General features: G+C 42.5%; 1 protein-coding gene across 3 annotated transcripts in view; it reads left to right on the top strand.

Annotated features, from left to right (window-relative positions):
* The first annotated feature begins 481 nt into the window (after nucleotides 1-481).
* Nucleotides 482-13,199, top strand: part of LAMC2 (laminin subunit gamma 2) — a 63,596-nt gene continuing 50,878 nt past the window's right edge. Inside the window, exons 1-3 of one of the 3 annotated variants that reach the window (XM_010336052.3) lie at nucleotides 482-571; nucleotides 2,930-5,641; nucleotides 5,721-5,958. In XM_010336052.3, coding sequence (XP_010334354.1) covers nucleotides 5,880-5,958 — 79 coding nt within the window. In that variant the 5' untranslated portion in view covers nucleotides 482-571; nucleotides 2,930-5,641; nucleotides 5,721-5,879. Of the gene's footprint in view, nucleotides 572-2,817; nucleotides 2,898-2,929; nucleotides 5,959-13,199 lie in introns of all 3 variants that reach the window. The other 2 variants (XM_074390168.1, XM_074390169.1) reach the window with 2 other exon arrangements.

Below are 13,199 nucleotides of genomic sequence, written 5' to 3'. Positions count from 1 at the left end.
GCCTCTCTCATTCAAATCCAAATATCTGTGGCCCAAGCATAAGCATGGTTGAGGAACCAGGGGCAATGTTTCATCTACTAATCAACATTTCACAGATGCATGGATGACGAAATTTCAATTTATGGGAACACAACAGCTGACACACTCTTGAAATCTTTCAAATATCCCTCCCTCAGAAGCTTTTACCCTCTGTTTTGTTTTGTTTCTATGTCTATTTTGCTTTCTCTCAGTATATGCCCCTTTTCTCTGTGCTCCTTTCCTTTTTTCTCTCTCCCCCTTTTTTTTTTTTCGGACACGGAGTCACGCTCTGTTGCCCAGGCTGGAGTGCAGTGACACAATCTCGACTCACTGCAGTCTTTACCTCCCAAGTTCAAGCGATTTTCCTGCCTCAGCCTCCCATGTACCATGTAGCTGAGACTACAGGTACATGCCACCACACCTGGCTAATTTTTTTTTTTTTTTTTTTTTTTCTTGGCAGAGATGGAGTTTCACCATGTCGGCCAGGCTGGTCTTGAACTCCTGACTTCAAGTGATCCGCCCGCTTCAGCTTCCCAAAGTGCTGGGATTACAGGTATGACCCACTGTGTCTGGCCTCATTTTTTGTATTGTTAAACTAATGATGGTTTATATATTTCTGTCTATAATAGCTACACCAAAAAAGATGCAAATGATGTTTTTCATGTGTTGATTTCCCACTACATCTCTGGCCCAGGTGTACCACCAGCCAACCACAGAAAAAGGATTATGTCCCTTTAATAAATAAAAGGCATTATTTTAGTTCTGGTCTGGCCTCTACCACTCCCTGAAAACTAGCTGTGGGCACACCACATACGTTTGTGCATAAAATGGAAGCTTGCCACTTCAGCCAGGGTTTTGCTTCAGAGAACATTGTTTTCTGGAGTCCGGCCAGCCTCAGAGAATTTACCCAGACGATCCAGGAAGCACTGAACCATTTCCATTTATGGACATTTTCCTTTACCAATTAAGAACAAAGGGGAGTTAAAAAAATTTTTTTCCCCATTGCTATATTTTACATTTAAACTTCTACTGTGAATGCTGACATAATCAGAACTCTCTGGGGAGATTTTTTAAAGGGCAGGGACCAGGGACCAACAGCCCTGTCTATTGCTGGCATGTTAACAGCCAGTGCTTCAGTTTTTATCATAAGTGAGTTTGAAAGCGGGTGACATGCCAGGCATTCCTTCTGAAAGTAAACTAAGGTAATGATGGAACTCAAGGGAAAAATCAACATGTTACTTATAATTCTATTTTGGGGGTTGGGTGGAGAGAGGACCATTCTGTGAAATGATTTACACAGCACTGAAGAAAGAAACGTCTCCTGGGTGATGACCGGGCTGCAAAAGCAACAATGAACAAAGCGGACTTGCAGGGCCTCAGCCTTCCTGGCCACGCCCTGTGGGAATGCCCCAGTCCTTTTCCGCGCGTGGTTGGAGAACCTCTACGTAGAACTTTACGCTCTAAGGGGACAGCTTTGGGGAGGGTCAGATGAAAATCCAAATGCTCACTTCCTAGAAAAACAGTCTGAGATGAGTTTAAAATTCGTGTCCCTAAGGAAACTTTTCAAACAGCATCTTTTACTTTTTGTAAATTGCCAAAACAGACAGGTTTCCAGAAGAGGGGTCCTCCTGCAATTCTTGGGTCGTGTCTCTGCTCAAAGGTCTGAACTGGCAGCTTAGTGCTGATCTAAACCAGTAGAGATGTCAGATGTCAGGCTTCGTTTTCTCACACAACTTATGCAAACACTGTTTTGTTTTTTTTTTTGGAGACGGGGACTCTCTCTGTTGCCCAGGCTAAAGTGCAGTGGCATGATCTCAGCTCACTGCAACCTCCGGCTTCCGGGTTCAAGCGATTCTTCTGCCTCAGCCTCCCGAGCAGCTGGGATTACAGGTGTGTGCCACCACACGTGGCTAATTTTTGTGTTTTTTAGTAGAGACGAGGTTTTGCCATATTGGCCGAGCTGGTCTCGAACTCCTGACCTCAAGTGATCTGCCCACCTTGGCCTCCCCAAGTGTTGGGATTACAGGCATAAGCCACTGCTCCCAACCTGGAATTTAATTTATCTTGTCTTTTTTGTTTGTATTTCCCTGTGAGGGAAACAAAAGTGTCTGTTTTCTTTATTTTATTTTATTTATCTGTACAACAAACTCTCATGACACAAGTTTACATATATGGCAAACCTGCACATGTACCCCTGAACTTGAAAGGTAAAAAATAGGGAGCAGGGGCTCAGGCCTGTAATTTTAGCACTTTGGGAGGCCGAGGCAGGTTGATAACTTGAGGTCAGGAGTATGAGACCAGCCTGGCCAACATGGCAAAACCCTGTCTCTACTAAAAAACACAAAAATTAGCCGCATATTGTGGCACACACCTGTAATGCCAGCTACTCAGAAGACTGAGACAGGAGAATTGCTTGAACCCGGGAGGTGGAGGTTGCAGTGAGCTGAGACTGTGCCACTGCACTCCAGCCTGGGTGACAGAGCAAGACTCTGTCTCAAAAAGAATAATAATTGAAATATTTGGTAAGAAAATCTGTAAGTAAAGGAAATTTCCAGATATGCAGCAAAAATATGAATTAATTAACAGCTTCCAAGTAAATATTGATAATCTGAGCATGAACCTGGATTAGCCCAAGAGTTCCACAAAATTTTAAAACTATGATTCAATAATTAGTAGAAGGGTTGAAGCAAAAATTTCATCTTTCTCATGTGGTATTTGTCAGTAATTATAACAGAAAAATGATTAGTGCTTAGTCAGTGATAATAATTTTTAAAACAATAATTATTATTCTTATTATAGCTATACCTGTATAGTACATATTATGTGCCTGGTGCTGTTCCGAGTCCAAGATAATTCATTAACTCTAATAAACCTACTAGGTAAGTGTTTTATTATTATTCCTGTTTTATAGATTAAGAAACTAAGGATCAGAGAAAGCAAAGCAACCTCCTTGATGAGCAGAAGCCAGGATTTGGCCCTGAGAACCTGCCCAAGCCTCCTCAACTTTTAACACTCTTGACCTCAGTAATACATTAGAGAAGAATTCTCAGATTGGTGAAGGGGGTCGATATTGTCCCTGAGCAAGGTAAGGGATGAAACCAGAACAGGGGTGTCAAGCCTGAGCCAGACAGTTGTTTGGATGTATGGAGAAGCCCAAAATAAGGCAATGCGAAGACGTGGGAACTGAGAAAAGCTGGGAAGTGCCCGCCTTAAAGCATTTACATTTTTAAAATATGTTTAAAATCCTGCACTGTTTACATAAAGAGGCTGCTGGTGGGTCTGGTGCCAGGGGCCTGCTGACCATTTGCTGCCCCTGGTCCAGATGACCTCTGAGAGTCTTTCCAGAATTAACATCTTGGGAAAAATTAGAAATATTTGTTCCGAGTCCTTTGTGCCTTGATAGTCTACAATCTGGACAGATTATAATGGTCGTTGATAAATAACCTTTGATTGCATGTTGAATTCATTCAGTGTTGTGAATTGGTCTTTTTTTTAAGGTACTTTCTAATCTGACCTAACAAAGAGCTTATGGATTGTGGAGCCAGCTTGCCTGGTTTTGAATCTAGGCTTTGTAACTTACTAGCAGTGTGACTTTGAGCATGTTACCTGACTTTCGCATGCCTGTGTTTTCTCGTCTGTAAAATGGGGACATTAATAGTACACCTAATTTATAGAGTTGTTTTAAAGGTTAAAAGGTTAATATGATAAAGGATTTACAACAGCAACTGACGAGTAGTAAGCATTACAAATGTGTTTGTATTGCTATTATCACTGTCCAAAAAGGATGCTAGATGAAAACATCTGTTCCATCTTTTAAGATATAATGAATTATAGCAACCTGTACTAAAATGAAATCTTCCTTCAAGACTTTATTTTGTAGGGCCCTGTTCCTTGTTCCTGCAGGACTGTAGTGAATTGTACAACATGGATGGGACTCAGGGACAGGACCTCAGCTTCCGCAAGGCACCAGCGACTAGAAGGAAGAATTCTAAATACCTGGTCTCTGTGAGCTGAAACCTTAGCCGTAGCTGGAGACTGAGTTTTGAGAGAGAAGAATTATTTGTGTCATTTGTTTGAATCCTGGGCAGAGTAGAAAAGAATCAAGCCTCAGATGAGAAAGTTGGAGTTTCGTTTCTGTTCCTCAGGTTTTCTTGCTGGAGATTTTAGAGTAGGTGTCCAGCCAGTTTGCAGCAACCTGTCTTGCCCTTGCCATGCTTGGGTGCCATATTCAGACCCTAGTTATTCCTAACACCCAGTTCATGCTCCACGTTCTATACAAAGCCATCCCTCACTATCCCAGTCAGCCCACACTGGTCTCCATGACACTCATGAACCAAAGTTCTTTGACACTTATGTCCTGGATGGCTTGTTTGTTATCTTATGTTGTTGCCATCCACAAAACAGTCGAGAGAAAATTCACAGATTTAGTCAGCAGCTATTTACTGGGGAGCTTTGTAGGCCTCGATGATGGGAAGAAGGGTTGGTTGTCTTGGACGGATTGTGTATATATAAAGCTCTAGCAATTTTTAAATCACTAGCAGGAATCAAAGTCTTCTCCTTGACAGCCATCTCTCTGAATTATTGCCACTAGCCTCCTTGCGAGTAGGGACAATATAGGTTATACTAAGATTTGCAGTTGTCTAGATATTACTCTCCTCACCTAGCACAGTGGATAACATTCACAGTTGGTCTCAACAAATATTTTCTCTAGTGCCCATGAAGAATGGCTGAGAAATACACTCTAAGATGTGAAAGAGTTTGGTGTCTGGATCGTCTGTCTTATTCAATTCAACCCAATATTTATTAAGCACCAACTGCAAGCTAGGTGCTATACTAGTTAGGAATATAAAGTGGGCCGGGGACGATGCTCATGCCTATAATCCCAGCACTTTGGGAGGCCAAGGCAAGAGGATTACTTGAGGTCATGAATTCAAGATCAGTCTGCCCACCCCAGCAAGACCTCGTCTCTACAAATAATTTAAAAATTAGCTGGCTGTGTTGGCATACACCTGCAGCCCCAGCTACTTAAGAGGCTGAGGCACGAGGATTGCTTTAGCCCAGGGATTGGAGGCTGCAGTGTGCTATGATGATGCCATCGAAACACACACGCACACGCACACGCACACACACACACACACAAACGATACTCAGTCTTGGGAGGTTGGCCAGTCACCAGATAACTTTATGAGTTGCTAACCCTGCTTATCAGGAAGTTATGTGGACCAAGAGGGGAACCCTCCTTGCTCCAGCCTGGAGAAAGGAGGCTGCTGTATTTCAAAGAGAGGTTGACCCTAAGCTGGAGAGTGGAGAGTTGTGACTCTCAGACTGACTTGTCTTCCTTGATGTCCTTTAAACCGGAGCTGATTCGGGCTGCTGCTTATTTCTGAGTTAGCGCGCTTAAGATTGGGCCTCCCAGTTTGAGGAAGGGGCGGGCTCCTACCTACCTCTGTGAATCTGCCCTGGACCACCCCGGGAGAGAAGGAGGGCTCCGGGGAATCTGGCGCATTCCAGGAGAAGGCTCCCGGGCCACAGACTCTGTGCCACACCCTTGGCCCAGGCCAGGTGTGCGCCCTCCTCGCGGCGAGGGGGAGCGGGCGGCTGCGGGGAGCGCGTTTCTAGCACGGTGTGTGCTGCGAGTGTTTGTCAGCCTCTGGAGGGCTGGGTCCTCCTTATTCACAGGTGAGTCACACCCTGAAACACAGACTCTCTTCCTGTCAGGACTGAGTCAGGTAGAAGAGTCGATAAAACCACCTGATCAAGGGAAAGGAAGGCACAGCGGAGTGCAGAGTGAGAACCACCAGCCGAGGCGCCGGGCAGCGACCCCTGCAGCGGAGACGGAGACGGCGCGGCCCGGCCCCGCCATGCCTGCGCTCTGGCTGGGCTGCTGCCTTTGCTTCTCGCTCCTCCTGCCCGCAGGCCGGGCCACCTCCAGGAGGGAAGGTGAGTCGGCCTCCACGAGGAAACGTCTCAGCCCTGGGCTGAGAACCTGCCTTTCTCTGCAGACCGTGATGGCTGAACGAGCCTCCGAGGATTCCCACTTTGTCCAGAACCTCGTTAGCGCTCCCTTCTCCTAACCCTAGCTGGGGCTTCTCCAGAGATCGATTTTAAATGAAACTAATGTATAAAACTGTCTGCTTTTTAAAATAGGAAGCCAATAGGCTGTGCCAAAAGAGGGTCTTCCTTACTTTAAAAATGTTCCTTCTTGATTTCTTTTTCCGACCAAGGGGCGCACACCTGGCCCCTATTTAATCAGTAATACGTCGTTATTGTATACGTTCTTTCCCCGGTGTGTGCTTTTATTAAAGAGGTTTTGGTGGGAATGTTTCCCATGACTGTGAACACCACAAAAATTGCAAAGGAACCTCTTCAATAATCCTGTAATTCATGTTTCAACTTTGGGATGGAAAAATGAGCCTTAAGAGTGTTAGTAGTACCCTTAACTTTTGCATAATGTTACTTTTCATAGTATTTTCATGTAATATTCATTCAACAGGCATTTATTGGGCACCTGTGTCATGTATCATCTGATCTTATCTGGGGCACCTAGTTGGCTCTCATGCATAAGTTTTGTTCATGTAAACAAAACTTTGTGAGAACCTAGCAACTGTTAACTGTATGCATGTGTCAGCTATGACAACACTTTTATGGGAGTTTTCCTTGTCACTTAGTTCTATCGATATGTGCCTGTATAATTGCCCTGGTATTTTATGTTTATATTGCCTCCTGCACCTGATGGCATTTCAATCATTTTTCAATAGGTCCAAGGCCAAGAGCCATTTCCACACATGTGGGTGCATGAATATGAGATAATGCGCACATGCCCATGGAATTGTATAAACCATTCCCCATATTATTATGCAGTCTGGGTGATGCTGGCCTGAACTGGATTTGAATGGCATGAATGTTTGAGCATGTGTTTGAATGCATTGCTATAATCCTTTTTGTCCAAAATAGTCTCGGAATTAACTTCCAACCCATCATCTCTGACTACCATTTTCAAAACCATGTATGAATGTCACCAGAAAAAGGTGAGGGAAGGGAGTAACTGTGTGAAATAATATGTTAATTTGCTTGGCTAGACATACCATTTTACTGTGTATGTTGAAACAGTATCTTGTATACTTTAAATACATATAGTTTTAAAAAGTGATAAATAAAAGGTTCTGAAAATGGTCGTGGAGGGTAGAGATTCTCTTAGGGCTAGGATAAGAAGTCTCCACCTAATGGAAGACATCCCTAAAGTAAGAATAGTCTCTGACTATTAGAATTTAAAGGAACTGCTTATGGTTCAACTACTTGAAATCTCTTGATTTGAAAAATGAGAAAATGGAAACGTGTTTCTCAGGGCCAAACAGGCAGCCATTGGAGAGATTAAACTGGTGCTTGATCCAGGGGCTCTTAGGGTGGAGCTTTTTGAGCCACATTATAAAAGTAATAAAGAAGTAAGATGCATCTTTTATGCATGAGAAGTAATTATTGAAGCAATTTTCTTCTTGGCTATAGTTGAGTGCATATGTGTGTGTTAGCATTAGGGAAGAAAAATAAATAGGTATAATGCTATCAATCGTTTAATAAAATCAGGCTTAAGAGAATGGAGCTAGGACTCTCACTTCTTAAAGACACACCGGCTTCTGGGCATCCATCTACCCCATGAAGTCAGAAATACCACTGAGCCTCATTTCCACTTTACCTTTCCTTGGAGGCAGACTAAAGTTTTATTCTCCTTCCTTAGAAGCCTTCATTTTGGGATTCAATGGGAACGTGAAGTTTATTGTCAGGGTAGAACACACATGCTTTTTCATTCATGAGATGCTGGGATGTGCTAGAAGTTGGACTGAAAATATGGTACCTGCCACATCCCAAAGTGACCACGTCTGAGTGTCCTGTGGGCCGCGCAGTTGAGAACCTAAAGCAGTGATGTTGCTTCCTGGTTGTTTCCTTGCAGTAGAAATTATGGCAATAGATGAAATCAGCAAGACTTTCAGGGCTGGACTCAGCTAAAGCACAGGCTTAGAGTCAGCCTGACCTGGCTTTACATTTTGGTTCATTCACTTCCTAGTTCCTTATTAGTAACACTTACTATTCACTTCTTTGTTGTTAAATGGAGGCAATAGTACTTCAACCTTATAGAGTGTTTGAAAGCATGAACAATGATTGTAAAGTGCCTTAAAATGCCTGGAACCACATTTCTTTAAAAAGTCCAAAGCCAACAGTGCAGTGTAGTGAACTCATATGCCCAGAGATCATTAAGAAAGACCAAGGCTCCCCTTCAGCATAGTATTGCCTGGTGTGAGATAAAGTGACATGTGGCGCCAATGATCTGGATCTTAGTTCACAGCGGGAGATAGGACTGGAGAAGGATTAAGAAAGAGATAAGAAAGAGACTAGAAGTGTAGCCACCAGTATGCATGTGAAGGGCTTTATGTGCCAGGCTGTGCCTGCAGGCAAAGAAGAGCTGTGAATGATTCATAAGCAGGAATGAGTGTGACTGGATTCAAGTTTTAGAAAGGTCACCCACTCAAGGGCTTAGAGAATGAAGTGGAGCTAGGGAGGCTAGACAAATGATGACTGCAGTAATTCAAATGAGAGATGATGAAGGCTTTCGCCATGGTAATGAAAGCAAAGAGGAAAAAGATTACAGGAACATTTAGAAGGTGAAATCTAAAGAATTTGGTGATGTAATTTAGGGATATGCATACAGGAAAGCTGTGAAAAATAAGGAAGAGTCCAAGATGGATCGAAGGCTTTAGGTTTGTACTTGGTTAGACAGTGATGCCATTAAAGGATGAGGACTATAGAAAGATCAGCCCAGACACAGTGACTCATGCCTGTAATCCCAGCACTTTGGGAGGCCGAAATGGGTGGATCATTTGAGCTCAGGAGTTTGAGACCAGCCTGGGAAGCATGGAGAAACCCCACCTCTAGGAGGCTGAGGCAGGAGGATCACTGGAGCCTGTGAGGGGGAGGCTGCAGTAAGCTGCAATTGCACCACTGCACTCCAGCCTGGGTGACAGAGCGAGACCCTATCTCAAAAAAAAGTTAAAGAAATAAAGTAAATATACAATAAAAATAATAAAAGAAGGATCGGATTTGGGAGCAAGGTTGGACAGTGGGTGGAGAGGAAGAAGTGAGTTCTTGTGGGGACCTGTTGAATTTGAGATGCGTATAGAGATGCCCAGCGGTTCCAGTGCACAGCTGGAGCTATGATTTTGAAGTTTAGAAGAGAAATTTGAGATATAAATTTGGAGGCTCATAGGTAGAAAGCAAAGCCTTGACCACAGGTGAGATTGCCTAGGATATGGATGTAAAAGAAACCTCAGCACTTAAAAAAGAGATAGAGGAACAAGGGAGTAGAATCAGGAGGAATGAGCACTGAGGATAGAGGAGAATCAAGGAAGAAGAGGGTTTTGTTAGTCAAAGGAAGGCTGTCAGCAACACGGCAGAAATAACTGGTATTCAGATACCCAAATGTGTATATGCAAAGAATGAGGACTAACATGACACTCCTGGATCCAGCCGGCATGTGAGTTTTGAAGCAATTGTTTTTCTAAGATGGTGAAGTCAGAATCCACAATTATTATAGATCACTAATTTGGTTTTCCCCATGCCCTGATGCTAGAATAAAGATGCTGTGGATAGAGGAAGGATCCCTGGAAATATTTACGCTCTCTTGTAAATTCTGTTGTTTAAATCATTGAAGTGGTATAGCATCATACATAGAAGTGCAGGCTCTGGAGTAAGACTGCCTGGATTCAAATCCCAGCCCTGTCATGTACCACTGTGGTACATGTATACTGTGGGACTTGGGCAAACTACTCCACCTGTTACTTAGCTTCTACATCTCTAGAATAAGGATAATAAATTGAAATGACCATTACACAAAAAGCACTTTGCACCTTGCCTGGTAAGCACCCAATACATGTTAATAGATTACTGTTATCGTTACAGCTAACTGCCCTTTCAGTACTGAATTTGGCATATTGCCTTCTGTGTTTTAAGTGATAACATTTTTGAAGGGGCTCCTTTTTACTCTCCCTTCATCAGACCAAGAAAGGTGCTGAGGAGCCTTTCTTCTCAGGCAGAAATGAGCCCCAAGTTTTACCCAGTGAAACAAGGAACCCAAAGCAGGTTGCAGTTTCAAGACTGGATATCGTATTCTTCCTTCTCCTCGCCTTTTTAATCCACCAGACCTCATCACATACAGACTCCGCTAATCTATTGCTTTCTAAAATGTACTTAAATGTAAGATGACCCCACAAAGATGATCTCTCATTTTCCAATGGGAAGAACTTCTCCCACATCCAGAGAAAGGATTTGGGCAACTTGATTATGAAAACATTTAGCAATATAGATGTAGTAGTCAAATATCTCTTTATATTTAATTTAGTAAACTAATTACACAGATATATTGAAAGTCACATAATCGATGAAACAATATACTTAGAAGTATTGATTTGTTCACTAATATTTCATGATGTAATTATATTCAAATTATATTCAATTATATTCATCTCACCAGATGACTTGTGATATAGTACTGTTTGAATCTGTTTTTGATGTGGTCACTGGAAAGTAATCATTTATCCTTCAGTGTGTATTGTGTTCTTCACAGCATAATCACTCTAAAAGGCTTATATACAACAACTTTTCAGTATTCACAATTGTGAAGACATGCACCGTTATGAGAGTTGTTTAGATAGCTGATCCCCTTTCTTACTGATAAGTCTCCAATACATTGATTGAGGCCATTTTAGCTTAATGTATCTTCTTCAAACAATAATAAAGTAATTGAGAAAGTGCCCTATAATATGCAAGATTTTGAAAGGACTTAAATATGATCTTTTTTTTTTTTCCTGAGGGACAATTTTGGAAAAATTAAACCTCTACCTTATATTCAAGCATGTACAGTAAACAGAGATATAGTACTGGGTTGGAGATAAGCTGGAAATTCCCATGTGGGCTTAAATTCTGGTGTTCTAAACTGGGGCAGCCACTGGTTCAGCCCCACTGGCCCAAGAAGCTGAGAAAGATTGTTGATTTGTGATTACCGTTTATGGGAAAGTCAGGGCATAAAGTTAAGATGTTGAGAAAATCCTGAGAATATTTTTCCCATTGAAGTCCTTAATGGCTCAAACTTAATGACATTTTTTTGGTTGTTCTGGAGAAATTTGTAAGGGCAAGATTTGAATCATCTGTTAGAGATCAGTGTAGAGGGCTAGGTGCGGTGACTCATGCTTTTAATCCCAGCACTTTGGGAGGCTGAGGTGGGCGGATCACCTGAGGTCAGGAGTTTAAGACCAGCCGCCTGACCAACATGGTGAAACACCGTAGGTACCAAAAAAAATGTAAAAATTAGCTGGGCGTGTTGGAGTGTGCCTATAATCCCAGCTACTCGGGAGGCTGAGGCAGGGAAATTGCTTGAATCCTGGAGGCAGAGGTTGCAGTGACTCGAGATCATGCCACTGCATTCCAGCCTGGGCGACAGAGTAAGATTCCATACCAAAATAAAAAAAGATCAGTGTAGAAGCAGAGGAGCTTCATAAATTCTGAAATACTCTCATTTAGTCACAAATTAAACCTAGTAGGTGACTGAATCATTACTGGGCTGTGTTCTAACATAATCCCCAGATAGGTGATGTAATATTTGAATCATGTGCAAAGCCAAAGGCTGTCTTTCCTGTCTCTGGGTGACTGTATGTCTGTATATGTAACTCCCCAAGAAGCATGTGCTTCTTTATGTCACAACTGTGGAAGTAGGAGAGAATGGTTCTTCCTCCAACGATAATCTGTGTAAGAACTTGAATCTTTCCCTTCTTTTGTATCAGGTGAGGGGTGGAGATCAACTGGCCAAAGGTACATGGATCCTGGACTTCCTCAGGGCTTATATTCACAGAATTCTGTGTCTTTTTATTTATTGTGGGGAAATGTATCTCTGCATTAGAAAAGAATCAAATTGCAGCCAAATCATTTCCCACAACTAACTTAAAACTCAGACGAATCATCCAAATGCTCAGCTGCATTGATGTGGGGCATTTCTTACAAAATATTTCATGTTTCACTGCTTTTTTCTATTATTACAGTATCGTAGAACTAAAATAAGAGTGGGCCTCAGGGGTTCTCTACAAGAGCCTCTCATTTTATGCATGAGAAAAATGACACCCAGTGAGGTAAATTAAGTGCCCAAATTCTTGCTGTTGGTCCTAGCAGAGCTGGGCTCCAGCACGTCTCATTCTTTTTAGATAGGAAAATCGAGGCACAGAAGAGTTACTGGCTTGACCAAGGCCAGGTTTCAGCTGCTAGTCTAATGTTCTTTTTCTGAGATAATTACTTGGCATATTTCTCATTTCTCCTTTTTTTTTTTTTTTTTTTTCCCTGAGATGGAGTCTTGCTTTGTCGCCCAGGCTGGAATGTAGTGGCACGATCTCAGCTCACTGCCACCTCCGCCTCCCAGGTTCAAGCAATTCTCCTGCTTCAGCCTCCCGAGTAGCTAGGATTACAGGCATGTGCCACCACACCCAACTAATTTTTGTAATTTTAGGAGAGATGGGATTCCACCATATTGGCCAGGCTGGTCTCGAACTCCTGACCTCAGGTGATCTGCCCACCTTGAACTCCCAAAGTGCTGGGATTACAGGCGTGAGCCACTGTGCCTGACCTGAATTTTCATTCAAACTAATTTTCAAGCTTGATGGAACCTTTATCTATTGTTGAAATACCACCTGTGTTTCTAATGGAGACATCTATCTCCTGTCTTTTCAGAAGTCTCCCTTTGTGTATGTGAGTCAATATATTGGTCTTTCCTTTAAAAATATCAGAGAACAACAGCACAACTCTAGTTCATGGGGCGTTAACAAAAGAACAGATTTCAAATTACCAAGTTTCTTCTTCCCTTTGTTCCACTCTGCTGTCAGCCTGGAATTGGCACCAAGTGGCTCTGTTTTTAAAAATAGGATAGTTGATGTACTGCGACGAGACTTTCTGTCCTGTCAATCATTGTTCTTTAACTACTGTTGACATTTTTGTCTATATATACTTAGTTGTGTCCAGAGATTATTTCTCTCTCCCTGCTACAGACCGTTTAAATTTTGGAGTCTCTCAGGAAGAGGTCAGTTTCATGGCCAGAATGTTGACCGTGCAAATTTTATACATACTTACTGCTGTTTCAAGTCTCTGCCTGTTTT

The sequence above is a fragment of the Saimiri boliviensis genome, chromosome 19 (genome assembly GCF_048565385.1).
Source record: "Saimiri boliviensis isolate mSaiBol1 chromosome 19, mSaiBol1.pri, whole genome shotgun sequence".
Lineage (NCBI taxonomy): Eukaryota > Metazoa > Chordata > Mammalia > Primates > Cebidae > Saimiri > Saimiri boliviensis.
This window is presented reverse-complemented; position numbering and strand designations above follow the sequence as displayed.